Source organism: Primulina huaijiensis, chromosome 5 (genome assembly GCF_012295235.1).
Source record: "Primulina huaijiensis isolate GDHJ02 chromosome 5, ASM1229523v2, whole genome shotgun sequence".
Classification (NCBI taxonomy): Eukaryota; Viridiplantae; Streptophyta; class Magnoliopsida; order Lamiales; family Gesneriaceae; genus Primulina; species Primulina huaijiensis.
The window spans coordinates 2,653,750-2,675,330 of NC_133310.1; the positions used below are offsets into that span (position 1 = coordinate 2,653,750).

At 37.8% G+C, this 21,581-nt stretch overlaps 1 protein-coding gene across 1 annotated transcript; it reads right to left on the minus strand.

Annotated features, from left to right (window-relative positions):
• Window positions 1–337: 337 nt before the first annotated feature.
• LOC140976312 (uncharacterized) lies at window positions 338–21,005 on the minus strand. The gene is made up of 10 exons (XM_073440386.1): window positions 20,964–21,005; window positions 19,163–20,045; window positions 18,955–19,074; window positions 18,497–18,545; window positions 17,893–18,107; window positions 17,738–17,806; window positions 16,323–16,417; window positions 15,564–15,657; window positions 3,012–3,081; window positions 338–1,477 (listed from the first exon to the last, which is right to left on the minus strand). Exons 2-10 carry the CDS (start codon window positions 19,985–19,987, stop codon window positions 669–671), a joined length of 2,346 nt encoding a protein of 781 aa, XP_073296487.1. The 5' UTR covers window positions 19,988–20,045; window positions 20,964–21,005; the 3' UTR covers window positions 338–668.
• Window positions 21,006–21,581: the final 576 nt, after the last annotated feature.

Here is a 21,581-nt window from a genome sequence, read left to right on the forward strand (position 1 = left end):
TCTCCATAAAAAATTCTCTTTCTGGTTCAGAAACTATACTTCAGAATTTACATGTACAAATTTATATTTTAGCTTACTCAGTCTTTCCTTCTTAACTTTGGGTTCAGGTTTTGCCGTAACAGAAGTATGATTAGCAAAGAGACCGATCAATAGTTAATACTGCAGACCTGATTTTAGTTTTAAAGGAATTGTTCTTATCGGAGATCAAAATAATTTGTCACATAAGCTATCAAAATGAAAAGATACGCATGCTAAACATACTTTATATTAAAGTTTGTTATAAAGACAAGACAATGTTACATGTATCAATAATTGTGACATATGTTCAGGAAAAAACTCATCTCATACTGAAGCAATAGATTCTACGAAAATCCTAGATACGATTCGTGTTACGAATCACATTCATACAACAATGATGTCGTTGTAACCATGATCATAACTTGCAAACCTTAAAAAGATGCACACAACAGGCACAAAAACACGCAAAAAAGAATGAAGAAAACCCAAAAACTTATAGTCAAGATAAGATGTTTTCATTTAGAAATATACTTCCCAAGAGGATTCAAGAGAAATACACAGAATTTATGAGCTATGTTTATAACATTTTGTTTCAAAGAGCAAAAGATGATCAATTTAGAAGTAACAAAGCACATCCTTGACAAAAAAAATTATTTTAGGAGTTCAAATAGGCCATCAAAGTCCACGAATTCTTCAAGGAGGAGATCATCAAATTCTGGCGATAGGTACTTGCCTTCGGCATCGTGAGGGAGTACGTCCATGTCCATAAAATTGCTCGGATTCATCTCATTATTTGGAGCAGAAAAACAAATCTCACTGTTTTTTACCTCGTACTTCTCAAAATCCATATCCATAACCCGATCTGATGCAGCTGAATTGCCACCATTGCTTTTGTCACCATTTGCGTGCATAATCCCATTCACATTTTCAGCACCATTGTAAGATTGGGCTGCCAGAACCCTTTGAATGATTTTATTAGCAGTGCTTGGGGAATTAATAGGATCAGCTAAGTTTGAGCGATGATCTTGCTGCAATAGCGGTGAGATTTGGGGTTCCAAGTGTCTTTTTCTGACAGTTGATTCTTCCCTTAATTTCCCATGAAAAGAATGAGACCCTAGAGGATGACTGCTTAATAATGGAGTTGATACAGCAAGTGCAGGGAAGTTCAATTGTCTGTCAGCAATGGCTGAGAATCCAAGAGATGTCATCTCCACTGGGGTCTGACTGTTTGAATCAATACGCTGCCGTTTCTGGTCATTTGATCCCTTAGAAGTATAAACACCAGTGCTACCAAATCCATTGCGACAGAAGCCAGTCCCAGTTCCAGCACTGACAAGAGAGGAAAACTGAGGTGGCAAGGAAGTTTCAGGAGGTGAATGCAGCAGCCCAGCTTGCAGATCTGAATTTCGCCCAGATTGTGATATGCCAGAGCCACATTGTAGAAACTTAGCCATACATTCTGAAAGATCATAACACGAGTGAGCAGATGGCTGTAATGTTTAATCACATCTACAATAATGTATTTTTTCCAATATTGGGCAAGAAAGGTAGAAATTCTATGAAATCAGTAGGACAAGAGGAAATTTTTTAAAGGAAATATACTGTGATTATTAAAAGAGTTACTTTACATGTAGACCTTCTGGGGTGGGCATTTCCCACCAGATCTTTCACTTATCAATGTGGAAGACAGCAAAACTTGGAAAGAGAGTAATCGATTCCTTCCAGTATAGTTAGAAAAGTGTCGTGTATTTTTTTTAACTTCTCCTACATCAGTAGAACTACTATTCCTAACAACATGTCATTCCTCAGATGTCATCTTACGGGTTAGGCCAGTGGAATAAAATGTTCGCCACATGCCTAAAACAACAAGATGGTTAATGGATCACATTGGTCAAAAACTGATCCAGTTTAAGTCGAACAAAATCTGATATTATAAATGAATCAGATTTTTTTTAGAAATTTGATCCGGAACCGGATCCAAAACGGTAAAAAACTGAATCCAATCCAGTCTCGAACCTATTTGTGTAATTAAGTTATTCTTCCGCTATAATGATATCATAAAATAGTTTACTATAACACATTATCTAGACATGGAAAAATATGATAAATCAATATTTAATGATTTAAAAACAAATAAAAGCTTCACGTAATAACTGAATTTAAAATGACAATATTGGATTAAGTTAAAAAACTTGAGGTTTGACAAGTTGTTCCACATCATATTTTACTAATCCTGTGCTACTTTATATTTGCTTAAAATGACAATTGATAAGAAAATAAATTTAGTGGCAAGCCATGGGCCCGAGTCAGTCGCATAAGCGCGACTGCACAATAAGCCCATGCAGCAACTACTCCGTATTCGTCATCGCTTTACGAAAATGATTAAATCAAGTTGTTATAAACATTCATTGTAATCCATTATGAACAACTTTAAACTTTCATTTTCTCAATATGAGACAAGAATATTACATTTAGAGTGTTAATTAAAAAAATTATTCCAATTCAATCAAAATCCGTTCATTATGTTTCATCTTGACCCAATTTTGGATTGGGTTATACACATAACCCAATCAATATGGAACAACTCAAATCCGTTATACTATCGGATTGGTCGAATTCCCTTACTTTACACCATGGAACCAACTTAACCGGTCCGACTCGGTCCAGTGACGTGCCTACTAAACAGATCCATTTTCCTAAAGCAATATGATAACATGATTTTCCAAAACCAAAATGGAAATAAGAAGCTTGAGTAATACATGGAAATAGCATCATGAAAAAACATAGCATACATTAGATAAACTAATATAATCGGTACTATCGAGATAAAGTCAGGAGTGATATTGTCACATGATTAATTCAGTATTTCCATATCTACTGCATGTATCTTGTCTCGGGTATATGATAAATTACATAATCACTGCATGATAATAATATTGAGTAAAGCAAACATAATATTGTGAACCTAGGCGAACTGATAAACACTAACTTACCCGTTGGCCTAATCCCACTTTCTCGGCTGTAATCAATCAAATCATTCATTAAATTGAGCACCTCTGATATCTGTCATTCAGGGACAGAAAACACCAATTAATGAATTGATAATCATATACACACTTTCGGTGACAGTGAAATAGTTTTTTTCAGTTTATTCTGAAGAGCATGAACATAATTTTCCTTATTGCAATTGTATTTTTCCTCCTAACTGCAAAAGCCAGGACTGCGGCCAGCCATGACTATACTGGTTTCCCTTTTCCGTAGTACAATAATTTTTTTAATTAACATTCTAAATGTAATACATCACACCGATCACATAGAGCAAACATGTTTTACTAAAGGCAACAGTTAATATTTTTCTACCAGTTATCTGACAAGTTATGTTTCGCTCTAAGTTATCCTGAGTGATCCAAAAAATTATTTGATCTCGTTTGCATAGTCAAGAAACTATCATTAATCCTCAACGCTTTGAAGTACCAACCTTTTGAAAAATGTGGTTACTCATATTCCCGTACAGTGTACCCTTCTAGACAAAAAATATTAAATTTATTCAACATTTTCTGAAATGTGACCATTCTTTAACTATGTTATAAATCTTGGATGTATAAAACTGTGGTGGCCTAAAGTCAATCACATATAAATAATGAAGTGAGGAATTTGGGTTTTCCCAAAATTAGAACAAATAGTTATAAGATTTACTAATATGCTTTGATGGAAGAATAACATTTGGTAAAGTAATGTCTTCTTGAATTTATGCTCATAAATGCTTTATAAGCGGCTGGGTTCAGGTCCACGCAAAGCATTGGAAATTACATGTTCAGCCAATAAGGTAGACTTCATATCAACTAACGTGGCTAGCAGTCATATCCGGACAGTTACAAGTAATGCGCTACCCAATTACGATAGCATACATGTTGCATTGTACACAGTTCAGTCTCAAATATTGGGACAGAGGACAATTAATGGAACACCCGAGTTAGTCATGGTACACTGTTAAACCTAACATATCTTTCCAGGCTATTTTTGGCAATAAATATAATGGTGAATAACACTTGAAGACAGAACATGGAAAGCTCATAAGATGGAACTAGAACAACCTATTGCTTCAAATAAGATGGAACTAGAACAACCTACTGCTTCAAATATAGCTGGAATGGCTGTTCCCCACCCATTTTAGAATCAGTAGAGCGGGAAGTTTGTATTCTAACTAGAAAACACGCATTAGGGTACACAGTCGGACACCTAGAAGAGTTAAAAACTCATGAGGGTTCAATGCAACCCCTAAAGTTCTGCCTGAGTGGAAAAGCACGCTGATGATTGAATTTGAGACATGCCATATTCATGCAAGAAAGCAAGTCTATAGTTTGACATGAGTCCTCTACAACAAACATGCATTGGGTAATACGGTGGCTGAAGAGGTGGCATCTCGATGCGAAGCATTATGAGTCTGGATCAGCTCCCAGTGTACATTGGGAATCAGCGAGATAATACCACAAATGATTTTCCAAATAGTGGAAGCAAGTCTGTTAGCAACCTCCGATTAGTAACCGAAATATGTATTAAAAAATATGAAATGAGAATAACAGAATCTGGTTACAACCACTCTCACTCTCTCACACTAACAAATTGTTAGTGACTCATCACTCTATCTAACTGAATGCCCTCTAGCTTAACCCCCCTCTTCTTTTTATACATTCCTCTTACACACCTCTCTCCTTCCTTCTTCTAGAATATACATTTACAATCTTGGCCTCTGTTTATTTGGCTCTTCATTCCTTGGGCTTACTAACTCAGAAGTCTCTGGGCCCAATGAGTTTGGGTCCATAACATGCCCGGCCTCTTCAAGATTCGCCTTGTCCTCAAGGCGAAATTCTGGAAATTGTGCTGTGAAGTCTTCTTTGTCTTCCCACGTTGCTTCTTCCCCTGTTCTTCCCTTCCACCTCACCAGTATCTGTTGGATCAAGTGCCCTCCTTTGCTTTTAGTTCTTTCAGCCACAACTTCCTCGGGCTCAAAAGTGAGGAACAAGTCAGTGTCCACCTCTCTTGGCAACTTAACTTCATTAGGGTCATGCCCCACTGCTTTTTTTAGACAAGTTACATGAAATACTGGATGTATCTTGGACCCTTCCGGTAATTTCAAGCGTTATGCCACTTGTCCCACTTTCTTCAAAATTCTGTAAGGTCCGTAGTACCTTGCTGCCAGCTTCTGGAAGACCCTCGTACTAACTGAATTTTGGCGGTGTGGTCGCAACTTCAGGTACACCACATCACCTTCTTGGTATTGAACCTCTCGACGGTTTTTATTGGCATATTTGGTCATGCGTTGTTGGGCCCTTTCTAGATTGTACTTCAGCTGCCTTAATAACTCATCTCTGTCCTCTAATGCTTGGGCTACTGCTGGCACCTTAGTTTCCTCAGGAAGAAACTTAATGAGAGTTGGGGTCTTCTTCCATACACTACTTCGAAAGGTGTCATCCACGCTGACGTTTGAAAAGAGGTATTGTACCAATACTCCGCCCGAGCAGAAACACCGGAGATAGGTTTCAACACATTTGTTCAATGCTTCACTTTGCCCATCCGTTTCTGGATGGTAAGCCGTGCTCATCTTGAGTTGAGTCCCTTGTAGTTTGAATAATTCGGACCAGAATAGGCTCAAGAACACTGCGTCTCTATCACTGACAATGGTTTTCGGGACCCCATGCAACTTGATCACATTACGTGCAAAGATTTCGGCCACTGAGCAAGCCGTGTAAGGATGTTTAAGGAGTAGAAAGTGCCCATACTTAGACAGTCTGTCAATCACCACTAGAATTACTTCGAACCCCTTTGACCTCGGTAGTCCTGTAATAAAATCCATGGCCAAATCCTCCCAAATTGCTTCTGGAATAGGCAAAGGTTGTAATAAGCCGGCCGGGGTAGCAGCCTCATACTTTTGCTTTTGGCATACTTCACATTCGGACACAAACTTGTACACATTCTTCTTCATTCCAGGCCAAAAGAAGTTGCTTGCTATTCTTTTATACATTCTCAAGGCTCCCGAATGGCCCCCTACCGGAGTAACGTGGAATTCCCTCAATAATGTGGAGACCCACTGCGAGGTTCGTGGAATAACTATCCTCCCTTTAAAGAGTAAACAACCATTAACCACTGAGTAGTGTTTGCCACTGCCTTGGGCCGTGCTCATTCCCTCCATTATCTTTTTACACGCTGGGTCATTTTCCACGGCCCGTCTGATGTCTCGTATTCCCACCCATTCTGCCCTGGTGATAGCAGCCAAAAGTCCACTGTCCTCTCTTCGTGATAAAGAGTCTGCTGCTCCGTTCTCATGCCCCGCTCTATGCTTTATTTCAAACTCATACCCCAGCAGCTTTGCCAACCAATATTGCTGGTCTGGCGTGGTTATACGTTGCTGCAGCAGGTTCCTCAATGGTTTATGATCCGTCACCACTAGAAACTTCCGTCCCAACAGGTAGTGACGCCAGTGTTGAACTGCCAAGACCAATGCCATCAACTCTCTTTCATAGGTGGACTTGGTTAATGCTCGGTCCGCCAAAGCCTTGCTATAAAAAGCAATAGGCCTGCCCTCCTGGTTTAGCACTGCCCCCACTCCAGTCCCTGATGCGTCACATTCTATTATGAATTCTTTCGAAAAATCTGGCATCTTTAATACCGGAGTGGTCACGACTGCTTGCTTCAGCAACTCGAAGGCTTCTTGAGCTTTTTCATTCCACCCGAAATTGTTCTTCTTTAATTGCTCGGTGAGTGGCCTTGCAATCTTCCCGTAATCTTTAATGAATTTCCGATAATATCCGGTTAGTCCCAAGAATCCCCTTAGTCCTTTCGTGTTCTGTGGTTGGGGCCACTGTACCACACTTTCAACCTTATTGGGATCCACTTTCACTCCCTGGCCCGTGATGATATGCCCCAAGTATTCAACTTGTCTCAACCCAAATTGGCATTTCTTTTTGTTTAAAACCAACTGGTGTTGTTGTAATAATGCCAATACTACTTCGACGTGTTGCATATGACTTTCCCAATCTTTACTGTAGATCAAAACATCGTCAAAGAAAACTAACACGAATTTTCGCAAGTAAGGGCGAAATACCTCGTTCATGGTTGCTTGGAATGTGGCCGGAGCGTTTTTTAGTCCAAAAGGCATGACTAAAAACTCGTAGTGGCCCTCATGTGTCCTGAACGCTGTTTTGTGCACGTCCGTGGCTCGAACTCGAATCTGGTGGTATCCAGATTTAAGGTCCAGCTTTGAGAAGAACATTGCTCCATGTAATTCATCAAATAGTTCCTCCACCACCGGAATTGGATACTTGTCCGCGACAGTGATATCATTCAATGCCCGATAGTCTATGCAAAATCGCCAACTTCCGTCTTTTTTTTTACTAGTATTACCGGGCTCGAGTAGGGGCTGTTACTGATCTGTATCACCCCTGATGTAAGCATCTCCTTCACCATTCGCTCGATTTCATCCTTCTGATGATGGGCATATCGGTAAGGTCTGACGGATACTGGTCCGCATCCCTCCTTAATACATATGGCATGATCCTGTTGCCTACAAGGGGGTAATCCACTGGGTTCTCGGAACACCACCTCATACTTGGCAAGGATGTTACTTATGGCCTCCTCAGCTCCCTTCCTGTCTGCCCCTCCCTTCTTTTCTTCACTCCATTTGACCAATATTGCTCCGCAAAACTCTACCTCACTCACTTTGGATATCCCTTTTAATGAGATTAATGATCTGCTGAGGGATGGATCCCCCTTTAAGACTATTGTTTGATCATTGCAGCTGAACCGCATCTCCATCTTGCCCCAATTTAGCAGGACATCACCTAATGTGCGAAGCCAATCAACCCCCAAAATAAGATCAACTCCCCCTAAGTCAAACAAATACCCTTCAATTTGAATTCGACATTGTCCCATATCCACCTCTAATCCCCTGCACACCCCTTGGCAAGACACTCGATAGCCATCCCCCAGACATACTCCAAAAAAAACGCTCCTGTCCCATTCAAGCCCCAACTCCGTGATTAATTTTCTTGAGACGAAGTTGTGGCTTGCTCCACTGTCCACCATTGCTATCACTTCTCGTTCTGCCACCTTCGCCTTCATTTTCAATGTATGTGGATGGTTGATGCCATTTACAGAATACAAGGGTAGCTCCAGAGTATTGTATTCAACTTCGGGCTCCCCTCCTTCCCCCGTTTCTCGCGGCACCTCATCCTTATGCTCCACTGACTCTGCCTGTTCCCACTCGCCTTCGTCTCCTTCTTCCTCCGCTAGAATCGTCACCCTCAAGCTTTTATTGGTACATCTGTGCATTGGGTGGTAAGGTTCCCCACACTTAAAGCACAGTCCCTTCTCTCGTCGGTGTAAGAATTCTTGGTGAGATACCACCCTACCATCTCGATTTTTTTGGTATGGTGGTATCCTCGCTGCCACTCCACCGCGATCTCCCCCGCTACTTCCCCCTGGTACGCCCCGAGGCCCACTGCCGTAGGATTGCTGCGAAATTGGGTTTCTCATTCGTTGCTCCCCTAGACCAGCAGTCCCCATGTTAACATTGGGCCCTGAAAGATTTTTGTTACGGTCCCTATCATGTACTGGGTATGGATTGGCCCAGCCCATGTTGGTTACCGATTTTTGTGTATACCCCAGGCCCGATCCAACTTTATTTCTTCCCCTGTCTACCGCCGTCCCATACAACTCCTTCTCCAACCCCCTGGCCAACATCATCGCACGATCTACCGTTCGAGGAGCGTGAACGATCATCCTCCGCCGTATCTCCTCCCTCAATCCACTCAGGAAATAGCCCAAGCATTGATCCTCCTGGACGTCTCCCAGTTGTGCGACCAACATCTCAAAACGCTCGATGTAAGCGTCTATTGACTGTTGGCCTTGGCTTAATGACGCCATGAGTTCGAAAGGGTTGGCGTCATATCCACTATAACGTTTAATCAGCTCCTCCGCAAACCTATCCCACCCCATGTTCTGAATTCTCACCTTCATCCATCGAAACCAATGTACCGTGGTCCCCTGCATACAGATGTAGGCCAATTTGAGCTTACACTCCACTGGTGTTTCGTGGACCTCGAAGTACTGCTCCATCCTCCCCAACCACCCCAACGGGTCCTCTCCTTCAAACCCCGGTAACTCAATTTTTTTCAGTGCCAACTTCACTTCTTCTACACCCTCCTCTCGTCTCCCTTCCTGGCGCACACTCTCATCCTTCCCTAACATATCACTCCCAATCCCATGTTGCTCGCCACCTTCATTGCTTGCAGCTGCTGTTCCCCCTTGTGCCTTAATAATTTGTTCCATCATCTCCCTCAGTCCCAGTAATCCTTCCACCGCCCTGTCGATTTTGTCCAATCGACCCTGCACTTGCGTCATGTTGTCTTGCATCCCCATCAGCGTTTTTTCCATGCTATCCATCTTCGATTCTGATCGTGTGCTGGCCATGTTTTCTTCAGCTCGAGCGGATCCGGCAGGTCGGACCAAATTGTTAACAACCTCCGATTAGTAACCGAAATATGTATTAAAAAATATGAAATGAGAATAACAGAATCTGGTTACAACCACTCTCACTCTCTCACACTAACAAATTGTTAGTGACTCATCACTCTATCTAACTGAATGCCCTCTAGCTTACCCCTCCTCTTCTTTTTATACATTCCTCTTACCCACATCTCTCCTTCCTTCTTCTAGAATATACATTTACAATCTTGGGCCTCTGTTTATTTGGCTCTTCATTCCTTGGGCTTACTAACTCAGAAGTCTCTGGGCCCAATGAGTTTGGGTCCATAACAAAGTCCAATGAATAGGAAAATAGCTCTATATGATACACGAGTAGACGTTGGAATACGAATAAAAAATTTGTTTACCTAAGTCCTCACTTAAAGGATCATAGCACTTTTAGTAATACAGTATTCTGTTTATGAAGATGGTTAGCCAGGATGATCCATGCAAGATGAGCAACCACCTCTTAGCTGGCGGCTAGGAGAAGATCTTGCCAAGGATGGAAGGCTTCAATTAAACAAGACTGCCAGTACAAACAAATTTAATATCTAAGATCAAAATGCATGTTCCGAAGTTAAGTCAATTTCAATGCTTAAAGTGCCAAAAGCACTATTCGTAGGCAACAAAGCAAGTTGTGAATTTTAGAAACTGATTAACACTTTACCTCATAGAATGATGGTTTGGTTCAATAGTTTGGAGGAAGACATCCGTTTTCTTGAGTTTTTGGTTTCTTAATTAGAAACAAGCTCCCAAAGTTCTATTGTTTTAAGGTTACTTCACAATATCTTAGAAAAGTGCATGGTTTTAACAAAACATGTTAAATTTGGGCTTCTAATTCCGCTAGCGATGATTTCTTTTGGGGGTATTGTCATGACATTGTCAAATGATATCTTCCAGGTCTCCTTAAAGTGCACTTATGGCACTACAAGACACATCCCAGAATCATATGAAACGAAAGAAGAGAATAGGGGAATATAAAGGGTCTGGGAAGATGATTGTGAGGGGGTCGGGGTGGGTTTCTTGGAGATTTCTTAAAGTCTCTCGGCCATATCTTTTGTAATAGAACATTGTATTATGTAGTTTAAACATGTTAAATGTGAAAATCTAATTTATCACTAATACCATATCAAATTTCAAGGACTGAGTTTGGATATTGTAAAAAAATATCTTCCATGCTCCTTAGAGCGATTAGAGCATTGCACGATAACAGTGTGGAAGGGCCGAAGGGGGTAGATTAAGATTCTAGGAATATGATAAGGAAGGAGTAGAATTTTCTAAAAGTAGATATCCACTCCATCCCAATTATTCTTCCCACATAATAGGCTTCTACTGAATTTTTCAGCAGCTGAGAAATTTATTGTGTTGCGAACCTTCATTTTTGGAAGAGAATTCCCCCAAGGAAATGACAGTAAAGTCATGATTTTCATGCTTAGAGAAATTTAAAAGCACCACTTGACTTTTAGGATGAGATAATAAATAATTTATAATATGAGAATAATTTGAATTGTATGGATAATACAATTACTTTTAACTTAAATTATCGTATAACTTGAGCAAAAAAAGGGAAAAATCAAAGATGTGAAGTCTTATCCTTCGGTTTAAATGGTGCCAAAGACTCAAAGAGTAGGGAGTTGAATCATTAGAAATGTCTGGCTGTAGGAGATACACAAGCTCATTTTCATGCAAATCCCTTTGTCACGGACCTACAAGATGGAAAGTTCAAGCCCAATGAATTATTCATTTATCATCTTTTATTTAGAAATATGGTTTGTTGTTATCTTATCTGCATTTGAATAATACGATCATTTTATAGATATGGTGATCTTCTATTTATGATAGGATTTGAGTTTATCTTTAGTAGTTAGGAAAATTTATCATGATCTTTTAGCAGTTGATTGGGAGAAGGATTCTATTAGGGATGACAACTTCCCCACGGGTTTGGTGTCCCACGGGGAAAACCTGACATAGGGACGAGAATCCTCGATTTTTTTGGGTTCAGGGATTTTTAAGTTCGGAGCGGATATGAGATTACTGTTCCCATCCCCGACCCGCGCCCGAAAGTAATATTAATAATAAAATAATAATATTATTAGTATTAATAATATTAATTTTTAAAATAATAATAATAATATTATTAATATTGATGTTAATATTAATATTATCACTAATAATAATAGATAATAATATGTTTTTCTTTGATAAAATCCCCGAACCCGCCCTCGTCTTGCCTGATTAATATTTTTGAAACAGAGATGGGGGCGGGGATGAGAATTTAATCTCCGCGGTTTTGGGTTCGAGGAAAAGCGGGAATCGAGGCGGGTATGTGGGTGGGGATGGAATTCGGGGATGGGGGTGGGGATGGCAAACCAGGCCCCGCCCCGCTCCATTGCCATCCTTAGATTCTATGTATTTATAAGTGAGTGCATTGCATGGCAATAAATGGTTTAAGCATAAATTTTCTTAAAAACCTAGTGCTAAAAGATCGCGGGGTTCTCTTCAACTAGCCTCAAACTATCTACGAGATCATGAGGTTCTCTCCCAAAACGAACCTCAATTTTCATCATAATTCCACCAACCCCTATGACGTGATCCACAACTTGGGATCATAACAAATTGATATCAGAGCCAATCGTCATGGGAAATCCCAGGCACTACAACATCAATTTGAAGCTTTCATGAAGCTGCATCGGGAGGACATGACAGCCACTTTAAAAAAGCAGCAAGCTCTAATTAATCACTTAGAGAAGATGCTCAATTGTCTATCAACCATGCAGACTAATATTGGTGAGGGCAGCAGTAACCACCGGCGTGATGAGGAAGCATGTTTTGTGTACACAATCCCCATGCCACAATTGAGCTTCTCGAAAGCAGTAAAAACTCATATTTCCACCACAGGATTGCAACAATCAATAAATAACGTGCAAGAAGGCGAATTGGTCATTGAACGTGAGGGTCAAATCGCAGAAAATCTCCAACTACCGGAAAATTAAAAAATTCACGCCATGTTTCATTTCTCTTGCTTAAAAAAGGTCAGAGGAAATATTGATTGCAGTCTACACCTCCCACATGAAGATTTTCAATCACTGCCCCAAGTTTTTTGGGATAAGCGAATACATAAGAGTAGAACACAATTTTCAATACCCTTCCATCATGGTTGAGGACAACCATGATCTCCAAAGAGGAAGTAATGTCATGGGCATACAACAAGATGGAAAGTTCTAAGCCCAATGAATTATTTCGCTATCATTCTTTATTTAAAAATATGGTTTGTTTTTATCTTATCTTCTTTTGAATAATATGATCATTCCATAGATAGGGTGATCTATTTATGTTAGGATTTGAAATTATCTTTAGTAATTAATACTTAAACGGAAATTTATCTTGATCCTTTAATAGTTGATAGGGAGAAGGATTCTATGTATTTATAAGTGATTGCATGGAAATAAATGGTTACACATAAATTTTCTTAAAAGCCTAGTGCTAAAAGATCGTAAAGTTATCTTTAACGATCCTCAAACCATCTACGAGGTCGTGAGGTTTTCCCGCAAAACGAGTCTCAATTTTCATCATAATTCCATCAACCCTCCTAACGCGATCCACAACTTGGGATCATAACACCGTTATTCTCTCTCTTATTGATAACCCCACCACCTTCTCGTACAAATTCATATTCACATTTGGAAAACTCGAATTCCTTCAAACACAAGGATTTAACTTGATATTATCTTTCTATAAATCGAATACCACAACGTTTAGAAAGAAAAAATAATCATAAGGTCTCTTTAACAGATATACTATAATAAAGAATCGTATGATTCAGTATAAGCATGCTAAATAGGACATCTAATTCATCACCAGCATCTATTCTGATTTTGTGGGGGCTATCCGAACGTTGACAAAAAATATCTTCTTCCATGTCCCAAGAGAATTGTTAGGGCACTACAAGAAACATTCCAGAGTCACAAGAAATAAAAACAGTGATGGGAGTATATTAAGGTTCTGAGAAAATGACGGGGAGAGGCGGGGTTTCTCAAAGAGGTTACAATTCTTTCAACTATCTCTGCTGCAAAACGGACCTCTCAAAAATTTCAGTTGATGAAAACTTCACTGCACCTAGGAATCTTGGAGAAGATTACTCCAACTGAAGAAGAGAAGGTAAGGTTCTTACAGTTCTACATAAAGGAATCCAAGTATAGAAAGTTGAATGATTGGAGGTTTTGATTGTCAGAAACGATCAGCTCATTTTCAAGCAAATCACTCTCTCTCTCTTGCTGATGATTCAACCTTCTTCTCATACAAATTACCCACTCTCATTTAACAGGATATTATCGTTTAACAAACCTGAATATTCATATTCAGAAATAAAAAACTTTTGAGCTTTTTTTTCCCAAATACCATGTAATGGGAAATTGTATGCTTTAGCAAAAGCACGTTGGATTTGAATTTGGACTCTTCATCCGTCAGTAGCACCTACCCAATTTAGGGGTTGGGTGCAAAGTGCGAACATCTACAAGTGATATATCTTCCACGTGTTTTTAGAGAGCAATCAGGGTATTACAGGACAATCTAGAATCATACGGAATGGAAGTAAGGGAAGATGATTGGGAAGGGATGGTGTTTTCTTTGACAAGTTTCCGAATAATTTATATCATCTTGTCATGGATCTTTCTTGAACTTTTGAGCAGATGATAACAATAAAGTTTTTGAGAACCCCAAATAATGGGGTTTCGAAACGTATTTCTTAAATATGTTTCCAGAGAATAAATTGGTATTTTGGTGAAGGTCTCACTTTGTTTTCTGAAAGAGACATTTCATTCCGCAAACATCTCGTCATGTAAAAATGCGATGACTTATTTGATTTTATAATAAATAGTGGGATACTATAAAATATGACAATATAATTTATAGCATTTTTTATATGATATACAATTTAAAGTCACATTTCCATGTAAAGAAAAGATGAATTGAAAAATTGTATAGAAAAATGTGAAATAAGAAGGAAACGCGTTTTGAAAAGGAATCGTCGCTCAATTAACTAAATACCTACAATGGTTAATAAAGGAAAAAATCTTGATATTAAACCTAGATTGATGTATTTTTTCAAAAGATTTTAATAGAACTATAAATCAATGTTTCCCCTCTTTGCAATTTTAGCTATATGGTATAAAACTATGAAGGAATTCAATTTTTACCAGGTTTGGCCACATAAACCAACAAATTTATGGGAAATCAACCATATGGTTGGAGGAGAAGAAAATGCAATTTTTACTGGAAATTTGTGATACTTGAACTGCGTAGAAGCCACATAAATAAAGGATCGGGATGATTTTCGAATAATGACAAGGACAAATAACTGAAATGTGGAGAACATCAAGTATCAATCACAATTTGATAATAGTTGGGCAAAGATCTTGAAGGAATTCCATGGAGTTCTTGACCAACAGGATGAACTCGTTTTCTTAAAGTTTGTAACTCTGTGAGAATATAACATTTGGGGTTTTTCAGGTAATAATCTCTTACAAAAATGTATTATAAAAAATGATATCTGTATTTTAAATTGCATTATGTGTTTTGAGCAAAAAGAGGTCATTTTTTTAATAAGAGTGGCGGGAAGGTAAAAAAAATTAAATGCCTCTATCTTATCCTCCAATTGTGCTTCTCTACATTTATCAACTACTTTCGTTTCTTATAACTAAAAGTATACAAGGCAATAACTCCTTGTTGAACATCTTAAGAAATCATTAATCTTGTTGTTAAGACATTTTACGGCCCTACTTAAATGTGATTTGTTTTTAACATAGAGAAGAGTGCATAACATGCATTGTTTATCTGATTAATGTTGCGAAAACATTAAAGTTCTCAAAGGACAAAGAAAAATCTAACGCCAAGGTTTATCATAGTAATTCATGAAGCAATTAATGTGCAGTCATAACCACAAAAATACTAAATATAGAAAGTCCTATGCTATGAGAACGTAGGTTGAAAATAGAACAATTCCATAAAACGGATATTAAAAGTACCTGAAGACATCGCACAAATCGCTTTACAATTCCGATTTGACTAATAAAAGGCATTTTGAGAGCATCCACAATTTGATAAGCAGATGAAACAAACCTGAAAAAGGAGAAAATACCAATTAAAACCCAGTATAGATGATGACAGAGAACATGAAACAAAAGGACAAATAGTAAATTCAGATTTCACATCCACAAGTCCACAAAATCGAAATCAGAAAATATTCACATAAATCATCAAGGTTTCCTAGTAGCAAAATGAGATGCAGAAGCAAGGATTAAAAATTGAGGATGTCAAGTCGACATTATGATGCAGAAGATTTCAACCAGAAAACAGCAGAACATCACTAAGCTTCAAGAATATAGTGACAGATTTGGCTTGCTGAGCAGGTATCTTCAGCTGATGGGAACATTCTGAAATCAAAGGACCATACACATATTGTTTCAGTAATTTTTACAATTCAACATGATTTTGCTCCGATGAGCAGATGACCTTCAATTATGTGCCAATCACTATCTATAATTGCTCAATCAAAATTCTTCTCAAACGGAACGATGAGATGATTAAGTAGCATCACTGATGCTTAAACTGAGTACAAGCACAAGTGTGTTTTAGCAAATGTAGAAATTAAAGGCAACACGAACATCATTCTAATCAGCACATAGGAATTATTATCAAATCTCAAGAGATAGGTAGCTTGTTCATTTGACCACTAGATCTAAGGAAAAAGAAAATACGGCTAAAGGTACTTGATATAAACTTACATGTCAGAACTTTTTCGTAACTCTGCAAAAGGAACTAGAGAAACATCATGAGCAGAAAGCTGGTAATTTTGAACTGCAGCTCCAAGCTGATGAACCTAAACGAAGCACACTTAAGTATGAGAATTTTATTCCACATTCATCACATAAAACAATCACATAATTTATATGATTTTTAGGATTATAGTTGATTTATATTAAGAGTTGAAAAAATCTTTAATCTGTTTGGCAATTATGTATCAAAAGGCTATATCCATATTCTAGGGGAATAAATATGGTTCATTGTGTGCTATTTGTCAAGTGACACAACCTTTCGCTGGCATGGCATCATACAAAGGAGAGTAGACACTGTTTAATGGAGCGCTGTGCAGGTGATGACAAATCACAATGCACGGTTTCACATTGGCATGCCCACACAATGCCATGTAAGAGCTGCCTTAGTTCACGTTACGTAATCAATACATTACCAAAATCTGGTCGGATGAAATTAAATAATCAATTATTTAATTTATTTGCCTAAGATGATAAATACGGGTCGACCTGACTGAACTCAATTCGCACACTCCCGTTCCCATCCTTGCTCCGCCCTGAGCTCGGACTAACCGTTGCCGGAAGAGACTTGAAACAACTTATAATAATGAACAAACCATAGATAAATCGGATGGTTTAGGATTCACTACTTTAGGACTATCAACTTTAGGACTCACTACTTTTCTATGAGTCTGTTTTGGCACACACTAACTTGACCAGTGGTCCAACCATACTAAGAAAGCCATCAGAGTCACGGGTCCTAGCGATAGGAGGGCTAACCCAGGTGTCTTTTCTCTCTTGTATGGTGTATCAAATTTCCCCTCGAGGAGCCCAATCCTTATATGATTTCATTGGATCTTATTGACTGACAATATTTGTTTCGAATTTTCCATGTATGGTAGCTCACACCTGTTCCCACAATATCTTCAATAATTTCAAATGAACAACTCTGACTATTAATTTCTAAGTCATCCAATATTGGTTTCGAGAAAATAAGCTTGTATGATAATTACTCGCAATATAAATCACAGTTCATCCTTATTTTGATAATCAACTCAAGGAATCAATGCAAAATATTTTCTGAGAAAGACTGATAAACATGAACCAAATGCACATCAACACGTAATGACATAATTCCACCAATGACCACTGTATTTCTATTTCGAGCTTATAATTCAAAGTACATATAGTAATACCATTAAGACAATGTGGCTACTCGTGTTCCGACATATGAACCCCAAAATTTTACAACATTTTGTCCCATGATAGCATGTGATAAGCTAATGAATTAAAAAAAAAAAACAAGGTCAAACTTTCTAAAATCTAATCTGTAAATCTTGAAAGACGTTCCCTACAACATTGAATCAATTGGAAGAGTGAAAATTTACCTGAGAAGTTATGGAGTTGCGGCGTATAAACTCTTCGTGATTCCGGGAACAAAAATCCCAAGAACAAACCTATCAGACCCAATCGCAACAAATTAAAACACAGGAAACGTAACTCCCACTTAAAAAAAATCAACAGCAGAACCGAAAACTCAAACCTTGAGGTCCGGAGAGAAAACAACGCGAAGCTGTCCGTGGCGAACGATTCGCACTTGCTCATATTCCGTCTCCTCAACTGCCTCAGAATAGCGCACGTAAATCTGACCAGATTCATCTCGATGCTCGCTGGGTGCATCAATTCGAAGATGCTCTTCCAGCAAACCAGTATCGTACTTGATTTTGTATAGCCTTGGCAGAGGCTCTCCACTGATTTCTATAAATGAAACATGTCTAATTTATTTATAAATACGTTGCCAATAATAAATAAAAAAAATGAGTAGTATGTGAGATGATCTCATGAATCTTTATTTATGAGACTAATCAACTCTATCGATATTCATAATAAAAAATAATATTTTTACATAAAAAATAATATTTTTTCATAGATGACCCAAATGAAAGATATGTATGATACGATTCGTGAGACCGTCTCACACAAGTTTTTGCCTAAAAAATATAACTTAAATATCAACTTTTCTTAAATCTTATTTTATTATTATAATAAATCAATATTAAACATCATCCACTTTATGAATAAATTTTATATATAAATAGAGTATATACAATATAATACTAGAGATCAATATTAATTTAAAAACATACCAAATCCACAGCCTGCCTTCTCATTACACAAGTCACATTGCCAAACTGTCTGCAACAATTAATGAATGCAATAATCTAGATAAGTTAGCAACAATTACTTGAGAAAAATTGCAATATTTGCTTTGCTTTGTTTGTTTGTTTCTTCCTAATTTTGATAATTAATGAGGAGAAAACTAAGTTTTAATTTCATAACTCATTTTTTTTGCAATTTTAGGCATTTTTCCTCGTGATAATGGTGAGGTGGTGTTGAACAAGTCAGCAATGGTTGATGTCATATTGGTGACATGTCAATAATTCTGTAAAATTGTACCGAAACAAAAATAACAAACAAAAAATTAATTTTGACTAAAAAAGAAAACCGAAATTACAAACTTTTCTAGCTATATGTGCCTCAATTTTTTATAATCCAAAAGGTTAATTTTTTGTATAATCAGTGAGTAAAAAGGAAAGCAGCAAACCTTGGAGAAAAGAGTCTCTATCTGCTTATCTTTTTTGTAAAGAGACACACACCATCTTTTCTTAGCATGGGGAGCAAAGAAATCAGCAACAAGTTTCTTCCAAAACTTGATATTGTTGTCCTGCATGTACAAAAGATTTACGCTTGTTAAATGTGCAAGTACTAGTCATGCATTCTTTTCAAACTCAATCATAAAAAACAGCATATACTTTGGGTCTGTTTCGCAGCTCCGATACGAATTCATTCACACGTTCGCCGCCACTTCCAGGTTTATAATCCGAATTGGATCCACATTTCTCAGGTGGGACATCTTGTTTTTCAATCATGATCTGTTTTTCATTATCAATTCCGTTTTTTTCAATCTGTCGAACCAGATTTATCTGAGCCCAAGTAGTCATTGGAGAGACTGAAGATAATGTAGGGGCCTGTAGAGGCTTAGCTTCAGCATTAATATATCCCTGGTTCTGGCCAAGATTTTGTGGAAAAGTACTGGAATTCTTCAACAACCTCGAAAACTTCTTGGGGTCGTTTAGGCCGCTTGTCGTAGTTGCGGTCCTCGGGGAATTGAACATGATCAATCCACAATCCTTTGTTTTCTGCTGATCCCAGATAGACTGATCCCTCATTTCTAGCATGTTTGGAACAGATGATTGTCCTGGTATCCCTCCATCCAGAACTGCTAGAGATTGATATTTCTCGCTAAACAACGAGTGTTTCCACGAATCTTGAATCTGAATTTCCTGAACAAGGGGAGATAAACCGGCGTTTCCTTGATTTTGCATCAGCTCAGGAGAGGAAAAGTCAGTGATTCGTTTCCCATTTTCAAGAAATCCTCCTCTTGTATATATATTGTTTGACGATCCAATTGGCGCTCCTGTCGCGTGCTGCGGGATAGGGTGGGGGAATGAAGCGTTTCTCGCATGCTTCGACACAGGAACACTTGCTAGTTTCAAGCCTTCGGAGCTTAGCTGCAGAAGTACTGCTGATAGGGGCTCGGATCCGCCGATTGGGATTGGTAGACCGCTCGACTCCATGTGATCTCGAAAAGAAGATATATGAGTTTAAATTTCTGATGCTAGAGCTGTTCTTCGTCTGCAAAGAAATGGATTCATCCACAGATTGGTCTTAAATTAGTCTTTGAAATTAGATTCATGTTGAAGAAACATGTAAAAATACATCGGTATTAAATTTTCTTTACCAAAAACTGGATTTCATTCCTTTATTTCCCTCTGCTTTATTATCTTCTCCTAAATTTTTCAACAAAATCCTAAAACAAACATAATCTAAACACAATCTACATCTTTAATTTCTCCACATGCGTTCATTACTTTCTTTTCTCTCCTTTTTATTTTCTCCATTTTTGAATTCCAAACCTAAACACACACTCACACGCAAAAACAAAAAAAGAAGGAACTCAAACACAAATGACTTTAAGTACATCAAACAGACAAAACCTTAAATCTTCATTTGAACAAGATCATATCTTGTCCAAACTTGACTAGCTAGATTCAAATTCAAATAAAAAACTTGGATCGTTGAAATATGATCTTGATTGAACAAATATTTTTTAATTTATGACCCTTCTTAATTTTTTTTCCGGAATGAACTTCAAACATATAGGAAACAAAGAGCAGATGCATATTTCAAAATATTAGTCAAACAAATATTATATTTTCAGTATTTATCTACATATGGAATAAACAGACATAATCAGAATAATCCGATTAGCATCTGCAGTAGACTAAATGGTTTTGAGACACAATTCAACACAAATTCAAGAAATTTAACAAACGAATAAACAAAAACAAGAAACTTCAGACAAGAAGATACCCAAAAGAGAAAAACAACAATAAAAGGACAATGCTAACATCTCAGAAACTCACAGAACTTCGTTTCTTGTTCAGCGAAAACCTTCGAAGTTCACAAGATATTTATGACTCAAACATTCATGATAACATTAACACATGTAAAAAATTGTGGGCATTCCGAAAAACTAAACAAGAAACTGACCTATATATATAAACCCTATATATATACTTTTTTCTTCTGCATGCAGAGACTTGTAACCGAAGCTAAAAGTAGAGGGGATGGTGAATTCTAGGCAGCGGGGATTATATAGGAGAACGTGAAGAGGTTGAGGATGGGATTTTGCTTCGGTGTGCAACTTTGTTTTGTAACATGAAATAATTGACGTGTGGAGGGAAAGACAATAAAGTGACCGTTTCTTGAATTCTTTTCTTGATTTTTCTTGAATTGGCAAAAAGCTACAGATAGAAAAAAAGTAGTGGCACGACTTGAATTTCTCATTATAAAAAAAAAAAGTTGAATTTCTCAAATACTTTCTATACTATCAGCGTTACGCTAGTATTTATGGAATTCATTTCTTTTTCACAAGTCAAAACAATATAACAATTTGACTTCTAATTTGGACTTTTTTGAAAAGCCAATAAAACCTTTATTTCCCTCACTTTTATATCCGAAAATCAAAACTGCTTCTTCTACATATAAAAACTGAGTTTATGGAAAAAAAATAATTGTAACCAATATTTCTAAACTTATCCTGCATATAGTAGAATGACAAAAACTTATGTGAAACGGTCTCACGGGTCATATTTTGTGAGACGGATC

Excerpts from the sequence above, each read along its gene's own strand:
- LOC140976312 (XM_073440386.1), bottom strand. The coding sequence starts at position 19,987 with ATGGAGTCGAGCGGTCTACCAATCCCAATCGGCGGATCCGAGCCCCTA. Across the intron at positions 18,108-18,496 it reads GAAGGCAGGCTGTGGATTTG|AAATCAGTGGAGAGCCTCTG; the intron begins GTATGTTTTTAA and ends TTTCATTTATAG. Across the intron at positions 1,478-3,011 it reads AAGTGGGATTAGGCCAACGG|AATGTATGGCTAAGTTTCTA; the intron begins GTAAGTTAGTGT and ends ATGATCTTTCAG.